Consider the following 22,916-nt stretch of genomic DNA (forward strand, 5'->3'; position numbering starts at 1 on the left):
TTCTGGCCAGGTGCAATGGTTCAGGCCTGTAATCCCAGCACTTTGGAAGGCCGAGGTGGGCGGATCACGATGCCAAGAGATCGAGACCATCCTGGCCAACATGGTGAAACCCCGTCTCTACTAAAAATACAAAAATTAGCTGGGCATGATGATGCACACCTGTAGTCCCAGCTACTCAGAGAGCTGAGGCAGGATAATTGCTTGAATCCTTGTCTTGTTCTAGATCTTAGAGGTGGAGGTTGCAGTGAGCCGAGATTGTGCCATTGCACTCCAGCCTGGTGGCAGAGTAAGACCCCATCTCAAAAAAAAAAAAAAAAGAAAAATAAAAAATAAAAAAATATGTAAATCATTCTACTATAAATACACATGCACATGTATGTTTATTGCAGCACTATTTACATTAGCAAAGACATGGTACCAACCCAAATGCCCACCAATGATAGACTGGATAAAGAAAATGTGGTACACATACATCATGGAATACTATGCAGCCATAAAAAGGAATGAGATAGTGTCCTTTGCAGGGACATGGATAAAGCTGGAAGCCATCATCCTCAGCAAATTAACACAGGAACAGAAAACCAAACACTGCATGTTCTCACTCATAAGTGGGAGTTGAACAATGAGAACACATGGGCACAGAGAGGTGAACAACACACACCAGGGCCTGTTGCAAGGTGGGAGGTGAGGGGAGGGAACTTAGAGGACGGGTCAATAGGTGCAGCAAGCCACCATGGTACATGTATATCTATGTAACAAACCTGCACGTTCTGCGCATGTATCCCATTTTTTTTTTAGAAGAAATAAAGAAAAAAAAAGAAAAGAAGTCAAATTAGCCTTGTTTGCAGATGACATGATGCTATACTCAGAAAAACTTAGACTCCATCAAACAACTGTGAGAGCTGACAAACAAATTCAGTAAAGTTGCAGAATACAAAATCAACATACAAAAATTAGTAACACTTAGATACACCAACAGTGAACAATCTAAAAAAGAAATGAAAAAGTAATCCCATTTACAGTAGCCTCAAATAAAATTAAATACTTAGAAATTAACCAAAGAAGTGAAAGATCTCTATGAAAACTATAAAACACTGATGAAAGAAGTTGAAGAGGACACCATTAAACGGAACAATACTCTATGCTCATGGGTTGGAATAATTAATATTGTTAAAATGTCCATACTACCCAAAGCAATTTACAGATTCAATGCAATTCCAATCAAAATGCCAATGACATTCTTTGTAAAGATAGAAAAAAATCTAAAATTTATATGGAATCTCAAAAGACCCTGAGTAGCCAAAGCAGTCTGGAACAAAAAGAGCAAAGTTGGAGGAATCACGGTACCTGACTTCCAAATTTACTACAAACCTGTAGTAACAACATCAGCACGGCATCAGCATAAAAACAGTTACACAGATCAATGGAAGAGAATAAATAACCCAGATATAAATCTATGCATTTACAGTTGACTCACCTTCGACAAAGGTGCCCAGAACATACAATGGAGAAAGGACAGTTTTTTCAGTAAATGGTGCTGGGAAAACTGGATATCCATATGCGGAGGAATGAAACTAGGCCTCTATCTCTCACCAGACATAAAAATCAAATCAAGATGGATTAATGACTTAAATCTAAGACCCAAAACTATGAAACTACTTGATGAAAACATTGTGGAAATGCTTCAAGACACTGGTCTCTGCAAAGATTTTTGGAGTAAGATCTCAAAAGCATAAGCAACAAAAGCAAAAATAGGCAGGTGGAACTATACCAAGATAGAAAGCTTCTGCACAGCAAGGAAAACAATCAACAAAATGAAGAGACAACTCACAGAATGGGAGAAAATATTTGCAAACTCTCCATCCGGCAAGAGATTAATAACCAGACTACATAAGGAGCTCAAACAACTTAGCAGCAAAAGAAAACCAACAAATAATCCAATTTAAAAATGGGCAAAATATCTGCACAGACATTGCTCAAAATAAGACATACAAATGGCCAAACAGGTATATGAAAAATTTCAAAGCATCACTAATCATCAGAGAAATGAAAATCAAAGCTACAATGAGATATAATCTCACCCCAGTTAAAATGGCTTATATCCAAAAATGGGCGATATCGGATGCTGGTGAGGATGTGGAGAAAGAGGAACCCCCGTACACTGTTGGTGGGAAGGTCAACTACTATAGCCACTGTGGAGAACAGTTTGGAGGTGACTGAAAAAACTAAAAATAGGCTACCATATGATCCAGCAATCCCACTACTGGGTATATATTGAAAAGAAAAGAGATCATTATATCAAAGAGATATCTGTACTACCATGTTTATTGCAGCATTATTCACGAAAGCCAAAATATGGACTTGACCTAAGTGTCCATCAATGAATGAATGAATAAAATATGGTATATAAACATAATGAAATATTATTCAACCATAAAGAAGAATGAAATCTTGTCATTTGCAGAAACTTTAATGGAACTAGAGGCCATTATGTTAAGTGAAATAAAGCAAGCACAGAAAGACAAATGTCACGTGTTCTCACTCACATGTGGGAGCTAAAAAAGTAAATCTCATGAAGATAGATAGTGGTGGTTATCAGAGCCCAGGAAGGGTAGAGGGGAGAGGGAGATGAAGAGAAATTGACTAATGGGTACAAATACATGGTTTGACAGAAGAAATAAGAGCTAGTGTTCGATAAATCAGTAGGGTGACTATAGTTTACAATAATCTATTGTACATTCCAAAATGGCTAGAAGAGAAGAATTTGAATGGTTCTAGCATAAAGAAGAGACTTTAGGGTGATAGATATCCTAAGTACACTGATTTGATCTTTACAAATTATATGAATGTATCAAATTATCACATGTACCCTGAAACTACATACAGCTATTAAAACTACATACATACACCAGTTTATAAAATTGCAGTTCAGTGGTGCAGGAGTTTCTTTGTGTGTGTGTGTGTGTGTGTGTATTTCAAGCAAAGGCATAGAGAAATCCATGACATCAAATTTTAATGGTGGTTATTACTGGGTGGTAGAGCTATGAGCTATTTTTTAAATAAACGTTTTATTTTAGAACAGTTTTAAATTTATGGAAAAGTTGCAAAGATAGTACAGAGTCCCCACAAACCTCACACCTAGTTTAACATCTTACATCATGTTAACATCTTACCTGAGTATGGTGCATTTATCGCAACTAGTGGGCCAATATTGACACATTGTTATTAACTAAAGTCCATACCTTATTCAAATGTCCTTAATTTTAACCTAATGTCCTTTTGTGTTTCTGGGTCTCATCCAGGACATGGTATTATTACCTCTAGCCATCATGTCTCCTTAGGCTTCTCTTGGCTGTGAGTTTCTCAGACTTTCCTTGTTTTTGATGACCTTGACATTTTGAAGGAGTACTGCTCAAACATTTTGTAGAATTGCCACAACTGTGTGATATTTTTCTAATGATTAGACTGGGGTTATGGACTTTAGGGGAGGAAGACCACAAGACATAAACTGTCATTCTCATTACATCACATCAAGGGACACGCTATCAAGGTGACTCACGACTGTGGTGCTAACCATGGTCACCTGGCTGAGTTCGTGCTTGACAGGTTTCCCCACTGCAGTTAGTGTTTCCTGCACACCGTTTCCATAATGGATTCTTTGGAAGGAAGTCAGAATGCACAGCCCTCACATACAGAGCAGAGAGTTCTGCCCCACCTCCTTGAGGGTGGAGGGTCTACATAATCCATTTGGAGTTTTTCTGCATGGGAGATTAGCCTATCCTTCCCTATTTATTTATTTATTCAATCCTATGTTTCTATCAGTATGAATGCATGGACAACTATTTTATACTTTAGATTATAATCCAATGCTGTTGGATTTATTTTATTGCTTAAATTTTTCCAACTTTGGCCACTGGGAGCTCTCTCAGTTGGCACCTGTGTCCTGTGCCAGACCTGCATCACTGTGGCTTTCTGGAACACTTATTTACTCTCTGGCACTGCAAGATGTTCCAGGCTCAACTTGTTATTTCCTGACATAGTCATAGAATAAGCCACTTCCCCCAAGGATCCCTGATTTCATCCACTGCAGAATGGTATTAGAAACCAAGATCAGACAGGCCGGGCGTGATGGCTCACGCCTGTAATCCCAGCACTTTGGGAGGTCAAGGCGGACGGATCACAAGTTCAGGAGATCGAGACCATCCTGGCTAACGTGGTGAAACCCCGTCTCTACTAAAAATACAAAAAATTAGCCGGGTGTGGTTGCAGGCGCCTGTAGTCCCAGCTACTCGGGAGGCTGAGGCAGGAGAATGGCTTGAACCCAGGAGGCGGAGCTTGCAGCTTGCAGTGAGCCAAGATTGCGCCACTGCACTCCAGCCTGGGCGACAGAGCGAGACTCCATCTCAAACAAACAAATAAACAAACAAACAAACCAAGATCAGAGTGCTCAATGTACTTGTTGCTACTGGGGTGCCATTTAAATTTTAATAAAGTCTATTATTTATTTTTTCTTTCATGGATGATGCTTTTCATGTTATATCTAAAAACACCAAATCCAGTGTCATGGAGATTTTCTTCTATGTTTTCTTTCAGACATTGTAAGTTTTGTAATTTTCATTTAGGTCTATGATCATTTGGAGTTAAGTTTTTCTGTAAGGAGTAAGATCTATGTTTAAAATAATTTTTTCCCCATATGAACATCCAATTGTTCCAGCACTGTTTGTTGAAAAGTCTACCCTTTTCCCATTGAATTGCTTTTGTGCCTTTGTTAAAATCAGCTGGCTATATTTGTGTGGGCCTGTATTTGTGTGGTCCTTACTGTTTCATTAATCTATTTGTCTATTCTTTTGCTAAGAACACGCTGTCTTGATTACTGGCTTTAGGGTAAGTCTGAGAGTGACTCAGACTTACTGTGAAGTAAGGAGTGACAGTCCTCTGACTTTGTTGTTCTTTTTCACTGTTTTGTTGGCTCTTAAAGCTCATCTGGTTTTCCATATAAATTCTGGAATACATTTACTGACATCTTCAAAATATCTTTCTGGACTTTTGACAGGGATTGTGTTGACTCTGTTGATCAAGTTGAGAAGATTAGAAAAGTGTGTTTCTTGCTGTTTTTCAAGTTTTCTGAATTTGGTATTTAAAATATATACTACAAAGTGCCTGAGGGGGAGCTTGTACAGCTTCCTGCAGCCTGCCTGGAGGAGAGACAGCTGCTGCCAGAAGGTTCCTGGGGGGCTGCTTGTCCCTGGTCTAGTCCTGGCTGGGCTGAGGCTGCTCCAGTTACGCTCAGCACTAGGGCTCCCTTCAGGGCACCAGGCATCTGGAGGACAGAGAGGCAGCTTGGAATCTCTCAATCCATCTGTTTCTCATCACAACAGTGTTTGCCCCAAATCATGCCAGTCACAGTGGGGGAGCTGGCAGATGCCCCTGTGTCCCAGTGTCTCTCCTACAAAACCAATACCAGTCACCACCCCATCATGGGTGAAAGCATCATCCCCAGAAAATGCTTCCTTTTTCAATTCTTATCTTTTACACCTGAGACCAAGTTGACATTGGCTCACTTAATCCCATGATTTATGATTTATAAAAAGCAGTCAGCGTGGCTCAGCAGAGAACACAGGCAGGTGCAGTTGCCTTAGGTGAGAGTGTGAAGCAGCAAAACCCCAGAGCCGGGGTGATTGCTAGAGCAAGGAGGCCAGTGACAGTAGCAGGGGCTAGGGGCCAAAGGACACAGAGACAGGACAGGAGCTGAGGGCCGGGCAGCCGAGGGCAGGGATGGGAGTGTCAGGGAGCAACCCAGGCATCCTGCAGTCTCTCCTGGAGCTCCCTTTTTATTAGATAAACCCCATCAAGTCCTTGTTTAACCTGAAAAACGAGTACTAAATTCTTCCCTGCACGGTCCCATTTTTGTTCTCATCTCTGAAATGGCTCAAAATTTCCCCTTCTGAAAAAGCATAAACTAGTTTATAACTGGTTTAGTTAGCCAAACAAATGCCATGAAATAAAAGGATATCAGTAAAGATCTGTTTTTTCTCCCAGAGGAAGGATTTAAAATTTACTGGGTATCTTTGGAAAAGTGCCTGGAAGACTTCTCTGCCTTACCTAGCTCCTATTCGCCCCACCTTTAAAAAGTGGCTGAGTCCAGCCCAATCAGACCCCAGGGCCACCATGAATGCAGTGGGTAGCTTTGGCTTCTGGACCTTGCTCTGGAGTCACTGGCTTTGTGCCATCCATGGCAGGGTCTCCATCCTAGGGTCTGGGGGGTGTTAACTGGGAAAAAGGGGATTGGAGCATATGGGGAGGGCAGGAGGAAGAAAGATTTAAGATCTTTTGGGGGCTTTAATCCAAGTAATTTCTTAAAGAATTGGCAGTTTTTAGCATCTCTAGGATCCAATTTTAGGTTATATATCATTGGAAATCCAAAAGATACAGGAAACACCGTACTGCCTGTGAACATCTAGTTGAGGAGGTAAGACATGCACAGCTGAGAAAGAGGACAGGTGAGCCTTTGGTCACTTGCAAATTGGGGTCAGAACTGCTCCATGGTGTGGATGGCATGGAAAAGGATTGGCTTCACTTACGAGTGCTTTAGGTAATTCATTCGGTACTGTGTTGGGCCCACAATGCTTGTTCAGCAATTTTACTTAATACTCAACCAGGTAAAAAAGCAGATTCCAGGATACCTCAGCACATCCTTACAATTCTGCACTTTAAGGGCAATTTGATTTTGCCATGGTTTCTCTTGCAATGTTAAAGGTTGGAGACAGGGCAGAGTGAAAGGTATTCTCTCTTAATGATCCAGTTACACATAAAGGGTAGGTGTTCCTATTTCCTGCTCCCCTGCCTATATTATAGATAAGAAAAGTGAGGCTCAGGGAGGTTGGGTTACTTGCTTAAGGTCACCCAGCTGCGAATCTGCCTCATTCCAAGGTCTGTGGTTGCTTGGTTATTCCAAAGAGCCCGAGAGGCTGAGTGTTTGGAAGCAGGACAAGCCTACCTCTGAAACGGGTATGGGTAGGAGGACCGGGTCAGTTTGGGCCAAGAGCTGTGGGAGGAGCCGGGAACTGAGGAGTTCAGGACTCTGAGGCTGTTTTGGTGCTAAATAAAACAAAATAATAACATAGCACCATAATAAAACTTGTAGATTATTATTAATCAATTAATCAATACTCTGTTGAAATAGGAAAAATTCAAGGACAGATGAATTTCTACTTTGTTTTCTGCTCCCGGACCGTCCCAGCTGCTTTGCTAGGGCCCGTCAGTCTCCAGCTGAAGTCAGTTTTCCTTGAACTTACTGATGTTGATCTTACAGAGTTACAAGTTACGCTTATCATTGTGAAGACTGGCTGCAGCCAGCAGAGCTCGTTATGGTAGGCAATGGCTCATCTGAATCCAGCGCACATCTTGTTTTGAATTCCACATAGGCTCAATTATGAGAGGCCTTCAAGGGAGCCTTATTTTGGGGGTGGCTTTATTCTTTTTCCCCATGCTGGGCACAGGCAGAAGCATCTCTCGGTGTGATCATCTTGCAGGCCACTGGGCAGGTTTACAGCTTTTCTGACACTTCACAGAGCACTGCTGCTTACAGTATAATTTCTTTTTTAATATATACAAGACTGGAAATTAGACATGAATGACAATATTATCACATCTTAGGATGAGCAAAGGAAAGTCCCAAGAATGGAAGCTTTTGCAGGAGCTCACAGCTAGGGAGGCATGAAGCCCAGGCTGGAGTGTTCTGGTTGGAAATCAGTGTGATGCCCACCTCCCTGCACAGCCTCACCTGGACCACCACCTTCCACCCACTCACATCTCCCGTCCTCTGAGCTTCACTGCTCATGGCAGGCTTCCTCCACGGTGCCTTCCTGCCAGTGTGACCCACTCAGACCTTTCCCTGCCATGGCTGTGCCGCTCACACAAACACTCGCCGCTCCCAGGTTTTGACGCTGGGACGCCAACTAGGTTGACTTAGTCTCTATAGTTTGCACATGTTGTTTTCCCACCAAGTCGGGCTCCGTGTGTTACCCATGCTGCTAGCACAGCGCTTGGCACACACACATTTTGAGTTGAGAACTTACTTTAAAACCATCTTCCAAATTTTTATACCCTGGCAGCTCATAGTCAGAGAACAGAGAAGTTAAGACTTTAGGACTCCACCACACTTTAAGGCCCACTTTGTGGGTCTGCACCAGCGCTGGCCTGTCTGTTCACGCGTTCTCTCTCCCTGGGCCTGGACACGTCCTTCCTCACTTCTCACACTGAGCACTGTGTCCTTGCCCAAGTACAGACTCTCCTCCATTGCCCCCGCATCCCAAAGGAGCCCAGGATTGCTGCCCGTCTATGCACCTGTAGCTGTTTGTTCTTATTTCTACAACGGCATTATTCACATGAAAACCCTGCAGATGGATCTGAGTTCCTTAGGATAAGACCTGCCCTGACCATGTCTAAGGCTGGGCCCTGCAGACGACCTGGCCCACAGCAATTATATTTGCGTAATGAAGGCAAGGAATGTGGCTTACACAGACAAGAAAGCTCTCATTAAAATTTATTAGACGCTAAGGATTCCATAGGAAACATACCTAGGGTCATTAACAAGGTAAAGAATAGGATTTTTTTTTTTTTTTTTTAAGATGTCTTAAGTTGCTCTGAGGCAGTGAGAGGGCAATTTGCTGCTGAGCAAAAACCTCCTCTGCCAGAGATTCAGGATCCACTGAGAAGTCAGGACGGCTTTGGAGCCATTTACCCCGTTACCCTGGTTCATGCCCTCCTCCTCCCCTGCCGCAGCCTAAGCGGGGTCCCAAAGGTGGGGTGAGGGCTCCGGTCTCCCTGCTCCCACAGCTGTTTGTGGGTGTGTGCCCTGTCTGGGAGCTAGTGTGAAGTGTTGTCTCAGCGTGTGCTGTCCTCAGCCCCGGGGCTCTAGGAGGCTGCACTCTGACTTAGGTTTGCAACAAGGCCCAGCACATAAGGGTTCGGTACAGCTTGATCCAGGCATGAATGTGTGAGCAGAGCCTGTGACCACCGCTTCACTCCCACTCCGGGGATGGGGTGGGGAGGGCATGTGAGGGGCACTCCTCCTTCTGATCTGCTCAAGGCTGTACTCTCTGGACCCTTTTGTACCCCTTTCCCATTCCTATCCTTTTTGGGCTTTTTGCATGCATGTGTGTATGTATGTTTACAAGTGTGTCCACATGTATGTGTGTGAGTATGTGTGTGTGTATGAGTGTGTGTGTGTAAGTGAAGAATGGGGACAGTTATCTGAAGGCAGCTTAGACAAATTGAAATATGAAGAAGAGCTGTTTAATCAAAAGCCTGGGCCTCCTTTCTAGGTAACACGTGCCCCCCGACAGAGCCAGCCAAGGGAAGGTGTGAGCCCCTCATGATGGCAGTGACTGCATGCTTTCTGGGTGCAAACACTTTGCAGGAGTATGTGATAATCAGTATGCTTTTAGTTATTGTTTATCCTGCACCCCATGTTGCTGCCTAGGAAGGTGGAGGATGACTGAGCTAGTGGTTGAGAAAGGCACAGAAAGTGTGCGTGCGTCTCCCAGAACTGTAACATCACACATGTCGATGGTGGAGTTGCTTAGATACGAATGCCTGAGGTTCAGGAAGCCGCCGCATGCCCACATCTTTGTGGCACTAAAACCCCCGCACTCTTACACCTAGAAAAGCTAATCAGGTGAAGGGGCGAACTCCAGAGGTGAAAATAGAAGCATGATTTGTTTCACCCCTAATTCTATTAGGAAAAAATTGGCTGTAGTCCTTGAATAGAGCTCAATGACAATTTGAAGAGTACTAGAGAAGCCAATAAATTCATTAATAGGGAAGATTGTTTTAGCTAGACAAAAAGGTAATAGCCTTCATTGTAGTAGTTTAATTAGAAAAATAATAAACTCCCTTAGGAAGGACGAAAGACCATAATAAAAAAGATGAGCTATTTGGAGGAATTCTGACTAGTACCTCTTCTCAGATTTGTTCCTAGCTGCTCTATTCATGGTCCAAAAGCCCTTAACAAGCTGAGGAATTAGTGGAAAATGTACTTACCTTCAGCTCTGAAGCAGAAACTTTCTGGGCAAAATGAATGAGAAGGAATGAGCTCCAAGAGAAAAGCAAGCAAGTGGACCTTGGGTCGGGAAGGGCCAGAACACATGCATCACCGGAGAGACAGCTAGATTCTTATCATTACCTTGAATAAATGTCATCCCACATGAACTGCGCATTTCTGGTAATGTGAAGTTAGAGAAATGGAAAGACACAGGCAGATGAAGACATAATTTCCATGAGCTCAGCTAGTCAAGGTTGCTTCCAATGTTTATGACAATGTTTCTAGCAGATTATGGATTGTCATCTTGCTCTTTTTAAATGTCACTTTAGAGTTGCATTTAGTTCTAAAAAGAACTAAGGAGTTAAATAAATCAGGTTTTTGAGAAAATGGTTTTGGAAAAATTTGTTTTAAAACTTCTAGCAAACTTCTTGATATATCTTGCAAACACTTGGCTCATTAGTCTCATTAAGAAGAAGGGAATAGCCCCATTATCCCTATTTCACAAGACTAAGCAATGAGAGTGAGGGAACTGTGTGCTCAAGTGCACGTATGACGCATGGGTCCAGATGAGAAAAAAACCTTGTGTTCTGCCAATGCTTCTCCATCCAAAAACTTCACAGAAACTGCCATAGATAAGAGCCATCATTCAAAGCAAAATTCTTCCGTTTTAGGGTGCAATGCTGTGTGTTTTCTGCCTGCCGGGGACTGCAGGGAAGGGCTACTGTTGGTGTCAGTCACAGCAACAGGAATGTTGAAGTGTGGAATTGGGCCAAGTTTCCAGATGGTCCTGGGTTTTTGGGGCTGGGGCCAAACCAGTGGCTGTTTCTGAAGTGTGAGCTTCCGCCCCAAGTTAAAAAGGGTTCACACGTGGGTGGTCTGGAAAAGACCGAAGAGAGAGGCCTGAGTTGAATTTGCCAGGTGGGTAAACACAATTTTATAAAGTGGCTTTTCCTGGCCTGTCACTGAGGCAAAGTGTGTTGTCTCCAGGAACTCACGGACCCAGGATCATCCCAGACTTCGACTGTTTCTGAGTAGCTGTGTGCCCCTGCAACATGCCCTGCAGCTCAAACCCGGAGTTCCACAGGCCTCTTTCTCCTCCTGAGTCATGTAGTTGAGATAACAGAGAAAAGCAAGGCATTGCCTCCAGAAAGCTACTGTATTATCTGGAAAAGTAGAGACAACTCGTCCTTAGCCCTTGTACTTGCAGAAGCAGAGGCCCTTTGTCAGAAATCTGTGGATCTGATTAGCTGATTGGGAAAACCAGTGGCCAGCCTCTGGGAGTGGTACATCAGGCAGGATGCAGATGATGGGAACACTGTCTGGAGGAGGCGAGCCTCGGCCAGTCCTGATTGGGCCACTCTGATTGGGAGGGACAGAGAGAGACTTCCAGCACTGGGAAGGTTGCCTAGAGGTTTGGCTAAGCCCTGCAAAGAGAGTAGCTATTGCTATTTTAGTTCTTCCATTTTGGGGGCTCATCTCTCTCCAATTTTTAGAGAAAAGGGGGCAAAAATCTCTTGGAAGGAGCAGAGTAGAAATGACAAAGGGTTTAGAGCCAGAAGACATGGGGTCAGAGTTCTGAGTGCCAGGCCTCTAGGACTCCATTGCCTCGTGTAAAGTAGGCTGTTGTGAGAATTCAGACCAGGTTTGTAACAGTGCTCAGGGAAATCTAAAACCATATACCAATATCTATGGTTTTTATTACAACCCTGTCCAAACACTCTTGAAATAGTGGTATTTTAAAAGAAATATCTTTGCTGTAGGGAAACCCATTCAGCTGGTGATCATTGGAAAGCAAACTTGTAAGTGGAGATGCGGTAGATGAACTCTGATGACCACGTTACAACTGCGCCACCATTCTGTCACCAGCCCAGTCTCTCTCTCATCCCAAGAGATAGGATGGAAAAGGGGAATTTTAGGGAGCATTCAAAGGGCTTCTGTATGCACCCTTTTTTCTCTTCTCACACAATCGTATACAACTCGGTCACGTTCACAAATACAACTTCCTCCCCAGTGCTTGTCCCTCTCATGGAAAAGCTGAAGAGGCAGAGAGAGAGAAAGAGTGAGAGGGTGGGGGAGGCTTGGGAGGCAGAGCAAGGGGAAAGGAGATGCAATGGGGAAACAGAAGGCGACAGGAAGAAGAGACAGGGCCAGGGATATGTCTTTTCTGTTTGCAGGACTGCCCCATTCTGACATAGAAAATGCTGGGGTTGGAAGGTAACTCACAAATGTCTTTGCTGAAATCTGCAATGGAAGCAATGGTAAGAATCCACAGTGGGCTTCCTACATGCCAGCCATGATGAATGTTCTCAGTGCTGTACATATCTCGACATTTAATCTTCTCAGCACATGTGTGAAGTCACCTTACAGACCCCATTTATAGATGGGGGTCTGAGAAGTTCAGTGGCTCTGCAGAGGCCATGATAGCACTTAAGACTTTCCTGTAAGAACGATGAGGAGTCAAGACTAGGATGACATGACCCGATTCAGGCTTTAAAGGATCGTCTCCACGGAGAATGGGTTGTAGGGGCCAGAGGGGAGATGGAACAGTGGTAGAGGTGGGTGCCTGGTGGGAGCTGCTTGAGGAGGAAATGGGAAGTGAGGAGAGGAGACAGCAAGCATGGACAAGCTCTTATGAAACATTTACATTTAAATTTTAAATAAATATTGTATATATTTAAGGTGTATATGATGTTTTGTGTGTATACTTACAGTGGACTGCTGACTGCAGCCAATCTACTGAACATACCCATCCACCTGCACTTGCCTTTCTGTGAGTGTGGTGAGAACACTTCAGATCTGCTCTCTTTGCACATTTCCTTTTTTTTCTTTTTCTTTTTTTTTTTGTTTTTGAGATGGACTCTTCCTCTGTTGTCCAGGCTGGAGTGCAGTGGCGCCATCTCGGCTCACTGCAACCTCTGCCTCCCAGGTACAAGCAATTCTTCTGCCTCAGCCTCTCAAGTAGCTGTGACTACAGGCGCACGCCGCCATGCCCGTTTTTATGTTTTAGTAGAGATGGGGTTTCACCGTGTTGCCCAGGCTGATCTCGAACTCCTGAGCTTAGGCAATCCACCCGCCTCGGCCTCCCAAAGTGCTAGGATTACAGGCACGAACCACTGTCCCCTGCCCTTCTCTTTGCACATTTCAAGCATACAACACGTGATTAGCTACAGTCACCATGCTGTACCTCAGGCCTGCAGAACTTACTCTTCCTGTATCCCTGAAACTTCATGGCCTTTGACCAGCATTGCCCCAGGACCCCACCCCAGGCCCTGGCAGCCACCCTTCTCCTCTCTTCCTAAGGATTCGACTTTTTAATTATTGTACATAGAAGTGAGATCAAGACATGGTGAGGGCTTTCAGAAGTTTTGACGTGAGAAGGTGTGGAGGGGGAGTGGATAGGGAGTGAGTGGGGCCTGCCTTTTTGGAAAAGACCTCGTGGGTAGGTAACTTGTTTGTGGATGAGAGTATCCAGCAGAAAGCATGGGCTCGGTCAGCAGGTCACAGCGCAGTGGAGATGGACACACATTCCTGAGCAGGCAGGGGGTGGATCCTGAGCACTAGAGGAGAGGGTGACCTTGGCCAGAATGGCGAGAGAGCAGGCACAGCTGTAGGGAGGCCATAGCCTGGTGGAGGGGAGATGAGGGCCTGCCTCTTGATTGCATATTTTCTCACGGAAGTACGAGGCAATCTTATTTTAGTCTGATATATAAACAACTGTGTAACTGCTCCAATATCTGAGCTACCCCAGTGAATTAGGAGAGTGTATTTGACATATGAGCATGACTGACAGGGCTCACTAAAGCCATGCCACCCAGCCTAAAGAGGACCAGCCAAGGACTCAAATGTAGCTCCTACCCATAAAGCCAAAGGAAGCACATTTCCAGTCTACATTTCCCATTTGGGCCCACTTTTCACTCTTCAAGGAAATATTTTGAAATCCATTTGTAGAACACCTCCACTTGCACAAAAGGCCCCACAGTAATGATTGGCACAGAGCTGGTGCTCAGTAAGACTCTCCTTGAGATTTTATTGTCTTCATAATAAAAGATGACACTTAGAGTGGGATCACTTGGCCCTTTCTCTTCTTATCTCCTCCCAGTTCAAAATGCTTGCATCTTTTAATAGCCAGCATTCTCTTGGATCTGCAGCTGGGCTCAACGCACTCAAGCCTTAGCACAATCTTCTTTGTAGTTTTAGCCTGTTTCTGGAAAATCGGCTTAGTCTGCCCACCATAGCCACTCTGCTTCCTGTCATAACGCCGCTTTCCCTGGGCATACAGAGAATCCTTGCCATTCTTGTACTGTGTCACTTTGTGGGGTTGGTGCTTGCCACACTTCTTACAGAAAGTCCGGTGGGTTTTAGGGACATTAACCATGCTTGCGTGAGTGCTATCGGCACGGAAAGAAAGAAGCGGTGCCAGAAACGGAAGTATCTTCTTTTGCTTTTTGAGACACAGTCTCACTGTGTCACCCAGGCTGGAATGCAGCAGTGCAAACTTGGCTCACTACAGCATCGACCTCTCAGGCTCCAGCAATCCTCCTGCCTCAGCCTCCCGAGTAGCTGGGACTACAGGCACCCGCCACCACGCCCGGCTAATTTTTTGTATTTTTAGTAGAGATGGGGTTTCACTATGTTAGCCAGGATGGTCTCGATCTCCTGACCTCGTGATCCGCCCTCCTTGGCCTCCCAAAGTGCTGGGATTACAGGCGTGAGCCACTGCGCCTGGCCCACATTTCTCAGTTTTTCTTATAGTTGGGTTACGAATGATCATGTGACTAGTTCTGGCCTTAATGGACTGTGTGTGGAGTGTCAACTCCAAGCTGAGCTGGTGAAGTGCCTGTGTGACTCGCCTGTCACTTTTGTTTTTCCTTGTGTGGGTGCCTTGGAGGCCATGTGTTTCATGTGATAAAACTACGGGGGCTTCTCTCAGGCTGGGTCCCTGAGTGACAATGTGGAGCAGAGCCCTCTTGGATCCACATTGCACACATCATGAAAAATAAACCTTTGTGTGGTAAGCTATTGATATTTTAGGATCAGTTTGTTACTGCAACTTAGTTTGCTCTATCCTAACCCGTACATTACTAGTTAGTGCTGTTTAAATGAGTTAACTTGTAAAGCATTTAGAAAAACACCTGGCATATAGTGAGGGCTACACAGGAGATTGTTAAACGAAATACAAGGATAGACGGTGGGGAGTGCTGAGGACATGGCAGGAGTTAAGCCAGCACAATTTGGATCATAAAAAAATCTTGTATACCATGTAAAGGAACTTAATTTTTAACTAGAGGAGTATATTAAAAGTAGGTAAGTGCTTTGTCAATGTGGACAGAGAGAGTAAAGGCAGTGCCTAGCACATATAAATGCTTGGTGATGACTGCTTTGGTTGTTTCATTGTTGTCTTGTAATCGCAGGAGTTCCCTGACTGCTGGGTAGGGGCAGAGCGGGGGGCGACTTTGAGAGTGCAAGTTACTCATCAAAGGAGAGGTGGGGACACCAGCCACAACCTAAACCTGAAGGCTGTTATAAGAATTGTGTTTATTAGTTTATTAATTTAGGGAGGTGGGTGGTGGCTATTTATGAAATAGGGTTTGTGCCTTAGCCCCACTGTGTGCAGATCACCACCACTGGGGCTAGAGAAGCTATAAAACAAAGAATGGGTGAGACCAGGTCACGGAATCAATGTCAGAGCCTGGGGAGAGCTGAAAGCTACACTGGAAATCTTCTATCTCTGTATAGCCCTCCTTGCCTCACCAATGAAGAAACTGTCCCCAGAAAGGCTGACTTGCCTTCCTGCCTAGCGGCTGCTCTGAGGGGATGAAAAGCTGAGGATGCCTCTCCTTGCCTGTGCCTGCTGTCTGCACAACAGCAAACACTTTCTCTCTGCCTTCTCTGCTTCAAGTAAGCCTTAGTTCTTCTGACTTCTATATTTTCATCCCAATAATCACTTATTGTTTTCTCTTCCTGAACTTTTCTAGTATTCCCACATCCCTCGCAGATTGGAGCTTTGGTTAGACACAGAGACAGTCAATGTCCTGCAATGGATGGCTCACTCAGACTGGATTATTTGAGACAAGTTTAATAAAAGGGTCATTTACAAAGATGTAAGCAGAGTAGAGCAAGCCATACCGCAGAGCACAGAATCTGGGCACAGCCATGCCTCTCAGCCGCCCTGGGTCTGAGGCATGTATCCAGCCTGTGGTGACCTGCAGGGGAGAGCTGGGAGAATACCCTGTCTCCCCTCTCTCCTGTTCGACTCTTGGGTTGAATCCAACCAGAAGTCAGGGCAAGGAAGTTACTGATGTATCCCTTGTGCTCAGCCTCCTGGGCCACAGAGCTGGAGGGAGAGGCTGGACAGGGGATCTGGAGAGGCAAATGGTAGATTTCTGCACTGTTAAATACAATGTGTGGAGGCCATTGTTTGGACTGAGCTTCTGCACCTGGCCACAACAGATCAGACGAAACCAGAATGGAGTCACTTGTGCCAGGTGCCATATAACCAAACTGAGCCTAGAAATGGGCCTGTTTCCCAAAAAAAAACTGGGAGATTCAGAGCAACCAGTCCTAAGGGGCCCAGTCAACCTAAGTCAGTGACTCTATAATGAAAATAACTCTGAAACAACCCATCTGCTTTTTGTTCCCTCTTTCTGCTTCTTCAGCCTCTTCTGCCTATAAACCTATTTCCTCTGCCCAGCTATCAATGCCCCTTTCATAGATGGGGTGCCACCCAACTCATGAATCATTAACAAAAGCCAATTAGGTCTTTAAACACAATTTGTTGAAATGTTTTCTTTGACGGCACAGATGAACACAGTCCATAAAAGCTGGCTCAGAGAGCAGTTTGCAGAGATGGCAGTGTGTTTGCCACCTGGCAGATGCCATCAGCCTGGGCCCCCCAGCACTGTGTTTGGGGTGTCAGCTGTGGTCCCAGGCTCCGATTAGTGCTTACGCAGGGCCCAGGTTTCCCAGGGACTGGGCCCCTGTGTCACTGAGCAGTGGCTCTGGTTACACAGGAACAGAACGGCTCTGCGACAGGAATTCCCATGCAATCCACCAGGCTTAACCTCACGGCAGCGCTGCGGTGGTTTATAGCTGGGGAGAGGGTGCTTTGTCCTCTTGGAAGATATGTGTAGAGTAGGGTTTTCAAACTTCAACAGCACAGAACCCCAGAATGCTCCTTTCACACTTGGCCAAGTCGTCTAAGATGCTTCCCTTGCACTGCCTGTCTCCATCGGGGAGATAGTACAGCTATTTGTGATCATTTAAATGGAAAAAGAATGTTTCCGAAACCTTTAGAAACAAAAAGAACTGAGAGTAAATTCTCCAGTTTGGGGCTGACCATTCTGTCAATTCCTTTTGGCTTTAGAGCCTCCCTGGAAAAGGAGAAGGAAAGCATTTGGCTTTGTTTCCGTCCATATGCACAGGACCAATTGTGATTTCTTTTAATCAAAAACCTCTAGCAAATCCCAGGCTCTTAGAACTAGAAGGCACCTAGAGGTCCATGGGTTTAAACACTTTGATGTGCAGAGAAGGAAACTGAGACCGCCCAGAGGTAAAACGACACTCTCAGTGTCACTCTGGGAGGCTGTCTCATACCAGACATGGTTTGTTCGTGTCCCGCATTTCTTTCGTGTTTCCTTTGACATAGAAATGAAATAACTCGAGTTTGCTTTCTGTGATGCTGTGGGAGTTCAGCTCCTTCCCCCAGTTGCTGCTACAATTTCATAACCAGTGTCCAGTGGCTGCTGCCAGCCTCTGAGTGTGGGAGCTGCTGCCCCTGGCATCTTATCTTTGCCTTGGACCATGCCTGGTCCCTGAGGCTGGAGGCTGTTCCCACGCCTCTTTGCTGGAGTGCATGTGAGCCTCCCCTTAGTCTCCTAACACAGAGGACTCAGGGAGGTGATGACAGTCTCCAGGCACAGAGACTGGCTCATGGCCACACTGCACTGCAGGTCCACTCAACATCCGCTAAAAGTTTGGGTGCTGGCAATTTAACAATTCACAGAACAGTCACTGCTCTACGACTTTCCACTTTAGGACCAGTCCTTTTTATCCACAAAGTGCTTTCTCTTTCCTTCTCCTCCCTGACCCCACCTTGAAAGGAGCCTGGGTCTCCAGAGCAGAGTCTTTTCTGTTACATCCTCGGCAGCTAGGATCCTTGGTGTCTCCCTTTTATTCTCATTGGGACAGAGGAAAACAGAAAATTCTTTTAAACAAAGAAATCTGTCCAAGAAAAATACCTCTTTACTTGATTTTCTTAGGCAGCGTTTTTCACAGTGTGGTCAGCAGACAAGCAGCTGGAGGATCGCCTGCACATGCATAGGACAGCAGCAGACCGAGGGTCAGAACTGGGGTGTGGGTGGGGGACCACCCTCCAGGGGTTTCCGAGGCCCGGGAGTCTGAGAATCTCTGTTGTACAGCAATTAAAATGCCTGTCTCAATGTCCCATCTCTTCTAGGCCTGCGCATCTCTGCTTATGCAAGAGGCCCAATAAAGTGCTTTCCCAAACAAAAGAAAGTTACTCCCAGTAAGTTCAAGGAAAAAACAAAAATAATCTAAGATTTATGACGTTTGGAAGACATTGTATCTTAAAAAAATGGATCATGGCGTAGATATCAAATTGTATAGTATTTAGACTCCATTGAATGTAATAAGTGATGTAACAGCTTAAAAGAAACATTTATGTTATGCTGAGAATGACATCCTTTGCAGTTACTTAAGCCTATAATGAAAAGTGCTGGAAGTCACCTGGGAAGTGTACTCATTGAGGAGGGAGGTTTCCTAAATCCTTTTGGTGGGGACCTGAGCACAAATGTTTGAAGACTGCTGGTCTATCCTATCCAAGCTATACTCCTTAATGTAAACACTGTTTGTGATATGGCTCCGTTACATCTCCAAGTTCCTGGGGAGCGTGGCTGGCACCTTCCCCCACATCTATACACCCTGAAAAACCTGCAGGACCTGAATGCATGTGGGGCACTGGCTCATCTGTCAGTCTGTGCCCTGTGGCTGGCCTGAAACACCGTCTTCCAAGCTGTGTGGCATCCCCCACCCATCCGCAGCCTCCATCAGCTCCCGTGACTCTACCTGGCTCCCTTCCAGTGGGAGGGGAGTGCTCTGCTGCTCTCTCGTGGGATTCCCCTTGTGCTCACCTCATGGTAGTGTGATGGCTTCCTGCAGCGTTTTCTCTGCTAGCACGTGAGCTCCTCAGGGGCAGGCACCTGGGCCTCCCTCAGTTTGCCCTCTCTCCCTTGCAGGTGTTTTTGTTTAAGTTATCTGGTAACTGGTTTCATTTCTCCTTGGGTAGCAGCTTTAACATTTTTCTTGTTCCTTAAGACATCAGTGTATGTCACATTGTCACTATGCTATGTGTCTGTGCAAAGCATGTAATGCACATTTGTCAAAATGGCCTACTTTGCTGAATGCTCATAGAAAGTTGGTATGCACATTTTCCCCTCTAGGACAACACTCACCTCAGGCTTGAGCTGCACTGCCCCTTCCCCTCTCTGAGCACATGCTGCTCCTTGGATCAGCCAGCGACGCCCCCATGCGCCAGTGGAGCCAAGAGGACTCCAGAGACTTACACCAGAAACGCAGAGCTGCTCAGCCACCCACAGACAGAGTCCCACTCTTGGATGGAAACTCAGAGGAATCCACACACAGCTGTTGGCTGAATTTTTATTTGACTTTACCAAGCAAGTAAAAAATTATGATTCAATGTCTTGCATAGTTACTTCAGGTGAGAAAAGATGCTGGCGGGATACCCTCCATTTGTTAGGGGGCTCTGCACCCCAGTTGTCACTGAGTTCCAACTTCTGCCGCTTCTGTGGTTGGTTCATTGATGCTCACATCTTTCCTGCTTGTGTACGTGTTTTTTTTATATATGTATACAATTCTTGAACAATCTCAGATCACCGTGGATAATAGTGCCTAAGATCTAAAATAAATGCCATGTTTCTTCCAAGATACAATATATATGGTGGCATGCCCCATCGGGATGTTTGGGATTTGATATCATTACTTGTGTCCTAAAAAAATTGGATTTTAGGCGATGTAATAAGGTTGTTCATAGGAAGTTCCCAGGTAATAAGCTCTATGGGGCTGCGGAGAGAAGAATCTGAACTGAGGACCACTGGTAGCTGGCACCTGGCAGTTCTGAAGTAGGTTTTACAGTGTGGGGACATTAAACTACAACAGAACCTGCCTTGGGAACTTGGATCATGCACCTGAACAAGATCCAAAATCAGGACGTGGAGAACCAGACTGTGGTGTATGGATGCATGTACATGTGTGTATATGCATGCGCACGTGATGTGCAATTGGAGTCTCTGTGAGATCTGTGGATGTGTAGCTTCCTCAGTAGCTTTCTATGGACTGAGCTGTATTGTTGTGTGTGGTTAGGCCAGGGTATAATATGGTAGTCACCAGCATGGCAAAACTTAATAATAGTCTGGAACTAAAAAGAATAAACTATATCAGCCAAACCCAAAGGTTTAGGGGATAAGATGAGTAATAAAGGCGTTTAAATGCTCTTCTTATTGAGGAAAGGGGAAACCATGAGCAACAGAGGATCTTCAAGGAGGAGCTATTGAGATCTTTATAATAGAAGAATAAATGTTTTTTTTTTTTTAATTAATTAATTTATTTTTTTTTATTATACTTTAGGGTTTTAGGGTACATGTGCACAATGTGCAGGTTTGTTACATATGTATCCATGTGCCATGTTGATTTCCTGCACCCATTTTTTAAAAAATCACGTTAGTACATAATCCAATAAAATTTAGTTTATTGGTATAGTTTGTAATCCAATAAAATTGCCTCCCCAGCAATGCAGAACTGTGAGTCCACTAAACCTCTTTTCTTTACAGATTACCCAGTCCCGGGTATGTCTTCACAGCAGTGGGAAGATAGACTAATACACCAGCCTCTCCAGATGGCATGACACTCTGAAAGTAATATACGGCCTTAGGCAAAAGAAAAAGAGCACCTTCAGCATAACATGGTCTTGGAGTAAGGTAGCCTTAAGGTGGTGCCTTTAAACTAGAAAAAAATTATCCCAATAATACTAAGGGTGTGCTGTGTATACCTGCCAGCTAGGCAATTAGGCTTCTAAGAATCTCAGGGGCATTCTCCCATATCAGTCTCACATGGGACTTAAGGTAGAAATACCCATCCTGGAAAGAAATGTGGTTATCATTTTTGTTTAATGGGGTGTGGTTGTGACTTTTGTCTAATTTGCTACATAAGAAACTCACAAAAGTTTTAAAGGAAGCATGTCATCTTGGATTGAAAGGGACAAAGACAAAGATAATAAAAAGAATGTGGGCCCTTATGTTCCTATGAAGGAAGCAGGCTGAGAAATTTCTTCGCTATATACTTGGGCCATTTCTTATGGGAAAAGAAGGGTGATTCAGAGCATGGAGTCAAAAATCCCTGGGAACCACTCCCAGCTAGTGGAACTTGAGCCACTAATCAAGAAACTGGTGATGTGTCCGTGGATTTGACAAGTGCCCTGGGCCCACGACTACATGCTTCCTCCCTCCCCCTGCTTTGAGATGGGAGGAACTACAGCAATGATCTGATGCTTGTCCCAGGTTGGGTGTATGTGAGGCCCATGATTCACAGATCTTCAAACTGAGATAAGCCACCCAAGAAGTTGCATCCAAGGAACCCCACTGGAGGAGAATTATCTTGTGATTTGGATGACAATATCCTGGAATCTGAGTTGATGCTTTCATGAGATAAAGAGTTTTGGGGTCTTTGGAGAGGTTCGTGTATTTTTTGCAGGGGAAGAACATGGATTGTTCTGGCCAGAGGGGAGACTGTGTTCAAACATAATCTCAAGAAATTCCATTCTGCTCTGTATGTGCATGATGATTCTCTCCTTAGGAGCTTATGTCTCTTTCCCTTGATTCTGGGATGGGTCTATGACTACTTCAGCTAATACCAATATGAAAGAAGTGGGTGTGGGAACTTTTGAGTTAATATTGAATGAATACCTGCAGTGGCAGCTTATTCCCTCTGGAGGAAGCTGTCATGCTAGGAGGAAGCTCTAGCAGCTACGTGAAGGGGACAACATGAAGGAAAATTGTGGCACCTAGTCAGCAGCCCCGCTGAGCTCCCCACCCTCAGCCAGCAGCACCTGCTGGCCACATAAGTGAGCTATCACGGAAGTGCCACCACAGGCCCAGCTGAGCTACTCTGACAACAGAAGTGCAAAAAGCACAGGCAAGTCCCCACCACGCCTGCTCACATTGCAAAATCATGAGCAAAGAAATGACTCTTTTTGTTTCAATCCACTAAATTTGGGGATGATTTGTTATGCAGCAATTGATAATCTATACCAGAAGTAATTTTCTTCTCTGGGAACTTAACTTGTTGCTAGAAAGTCTCAATGATGAATTTAAAATGGAAAACGCTGACAACTAAAAGGGGATTGCAAGAAAAAATGGATTAAAAACAACTAGAGAATGGAGGCAGGTAGAGGGAGTCTGAGTATGTTTTTGGAACAGAATCATTTGGAGATCTTAAATGTTGAATATATAATTATAAAATCTGAATTGGGTTAATTTGAGAATTGAGATCTATTTAAAGGCAAAGTCTTTGAAAACTATGAAAAAGTGTAATCATTTGAAAGAAAGAAAGGGCAAAGTATGACGCCTTTTTGAGAATAAATCACAAACCCAGAGAGTGGAAGAGGCTGGTTGGGTTGATCCAGAACTAGTTCTGCATCTAAGCATTGAAAGAGCACTTTTCTTATTTCAATTGCATGTGGTTCTGGTCTAGTGGAAAAACAGAATCTTAGCAATCAAAATCTATTCATTTTGGTTACATTCACAGTTGATTCTGAAGCCAGGCTGAATCAATTAAGTGT

General features: G+C 44.5%; 2 protein-coding genes across 2 annotated transcripts in view; both read right to left on the reverse strand.

The window, feature by feature from the left end:
* Nucleotides 1-10,097, reverse strand: part of MC2R (melanocortin 2 receptor) — a 32,102-nt gene extending 22,005 nt beyond the window's left edge. The window contains exon 1 of the mRNA XM_003276710.2: nt 10,045-10,097. The gene's annotated coding sequence lies outside the window, so the exon portion shown is untranslated. The remainder of the gene's footprint in view (nt 1-10,044) is intronic.
* A 4,002-nt stretch (nt 10,098-14,099) lies between these two features.
* Nucleotides 14,100-14,420, reverse strand: LOC100585203 (60S ribosomal protein L36a-like). Its single transcript, XM_012506233.2, has one exon. It carries the CDS (start codon nt 14,418-14,420, stop codon nt 14,100-14,102), a length of 321 nt encoding a protein of 106 aa, XP_012361687.2.
* Nucleotides 14,421-22,916: the final 8,496 nt, after the last annotated feature.

The sequence above is a fragment of the Nomascus leucogenys genome, chromosome 4, assembly GCF_006542625.1.
Source record: "Nomascus leucogenys isolate Asia chromosome 4, Asia_NLE_v1, whole genome shotgun sequence".
NCBI lineage: Eukaryota > Metazoa > Chordata > Mammalia > Primates > Hylobatidae > Nomascus > Nomascus leucogenys.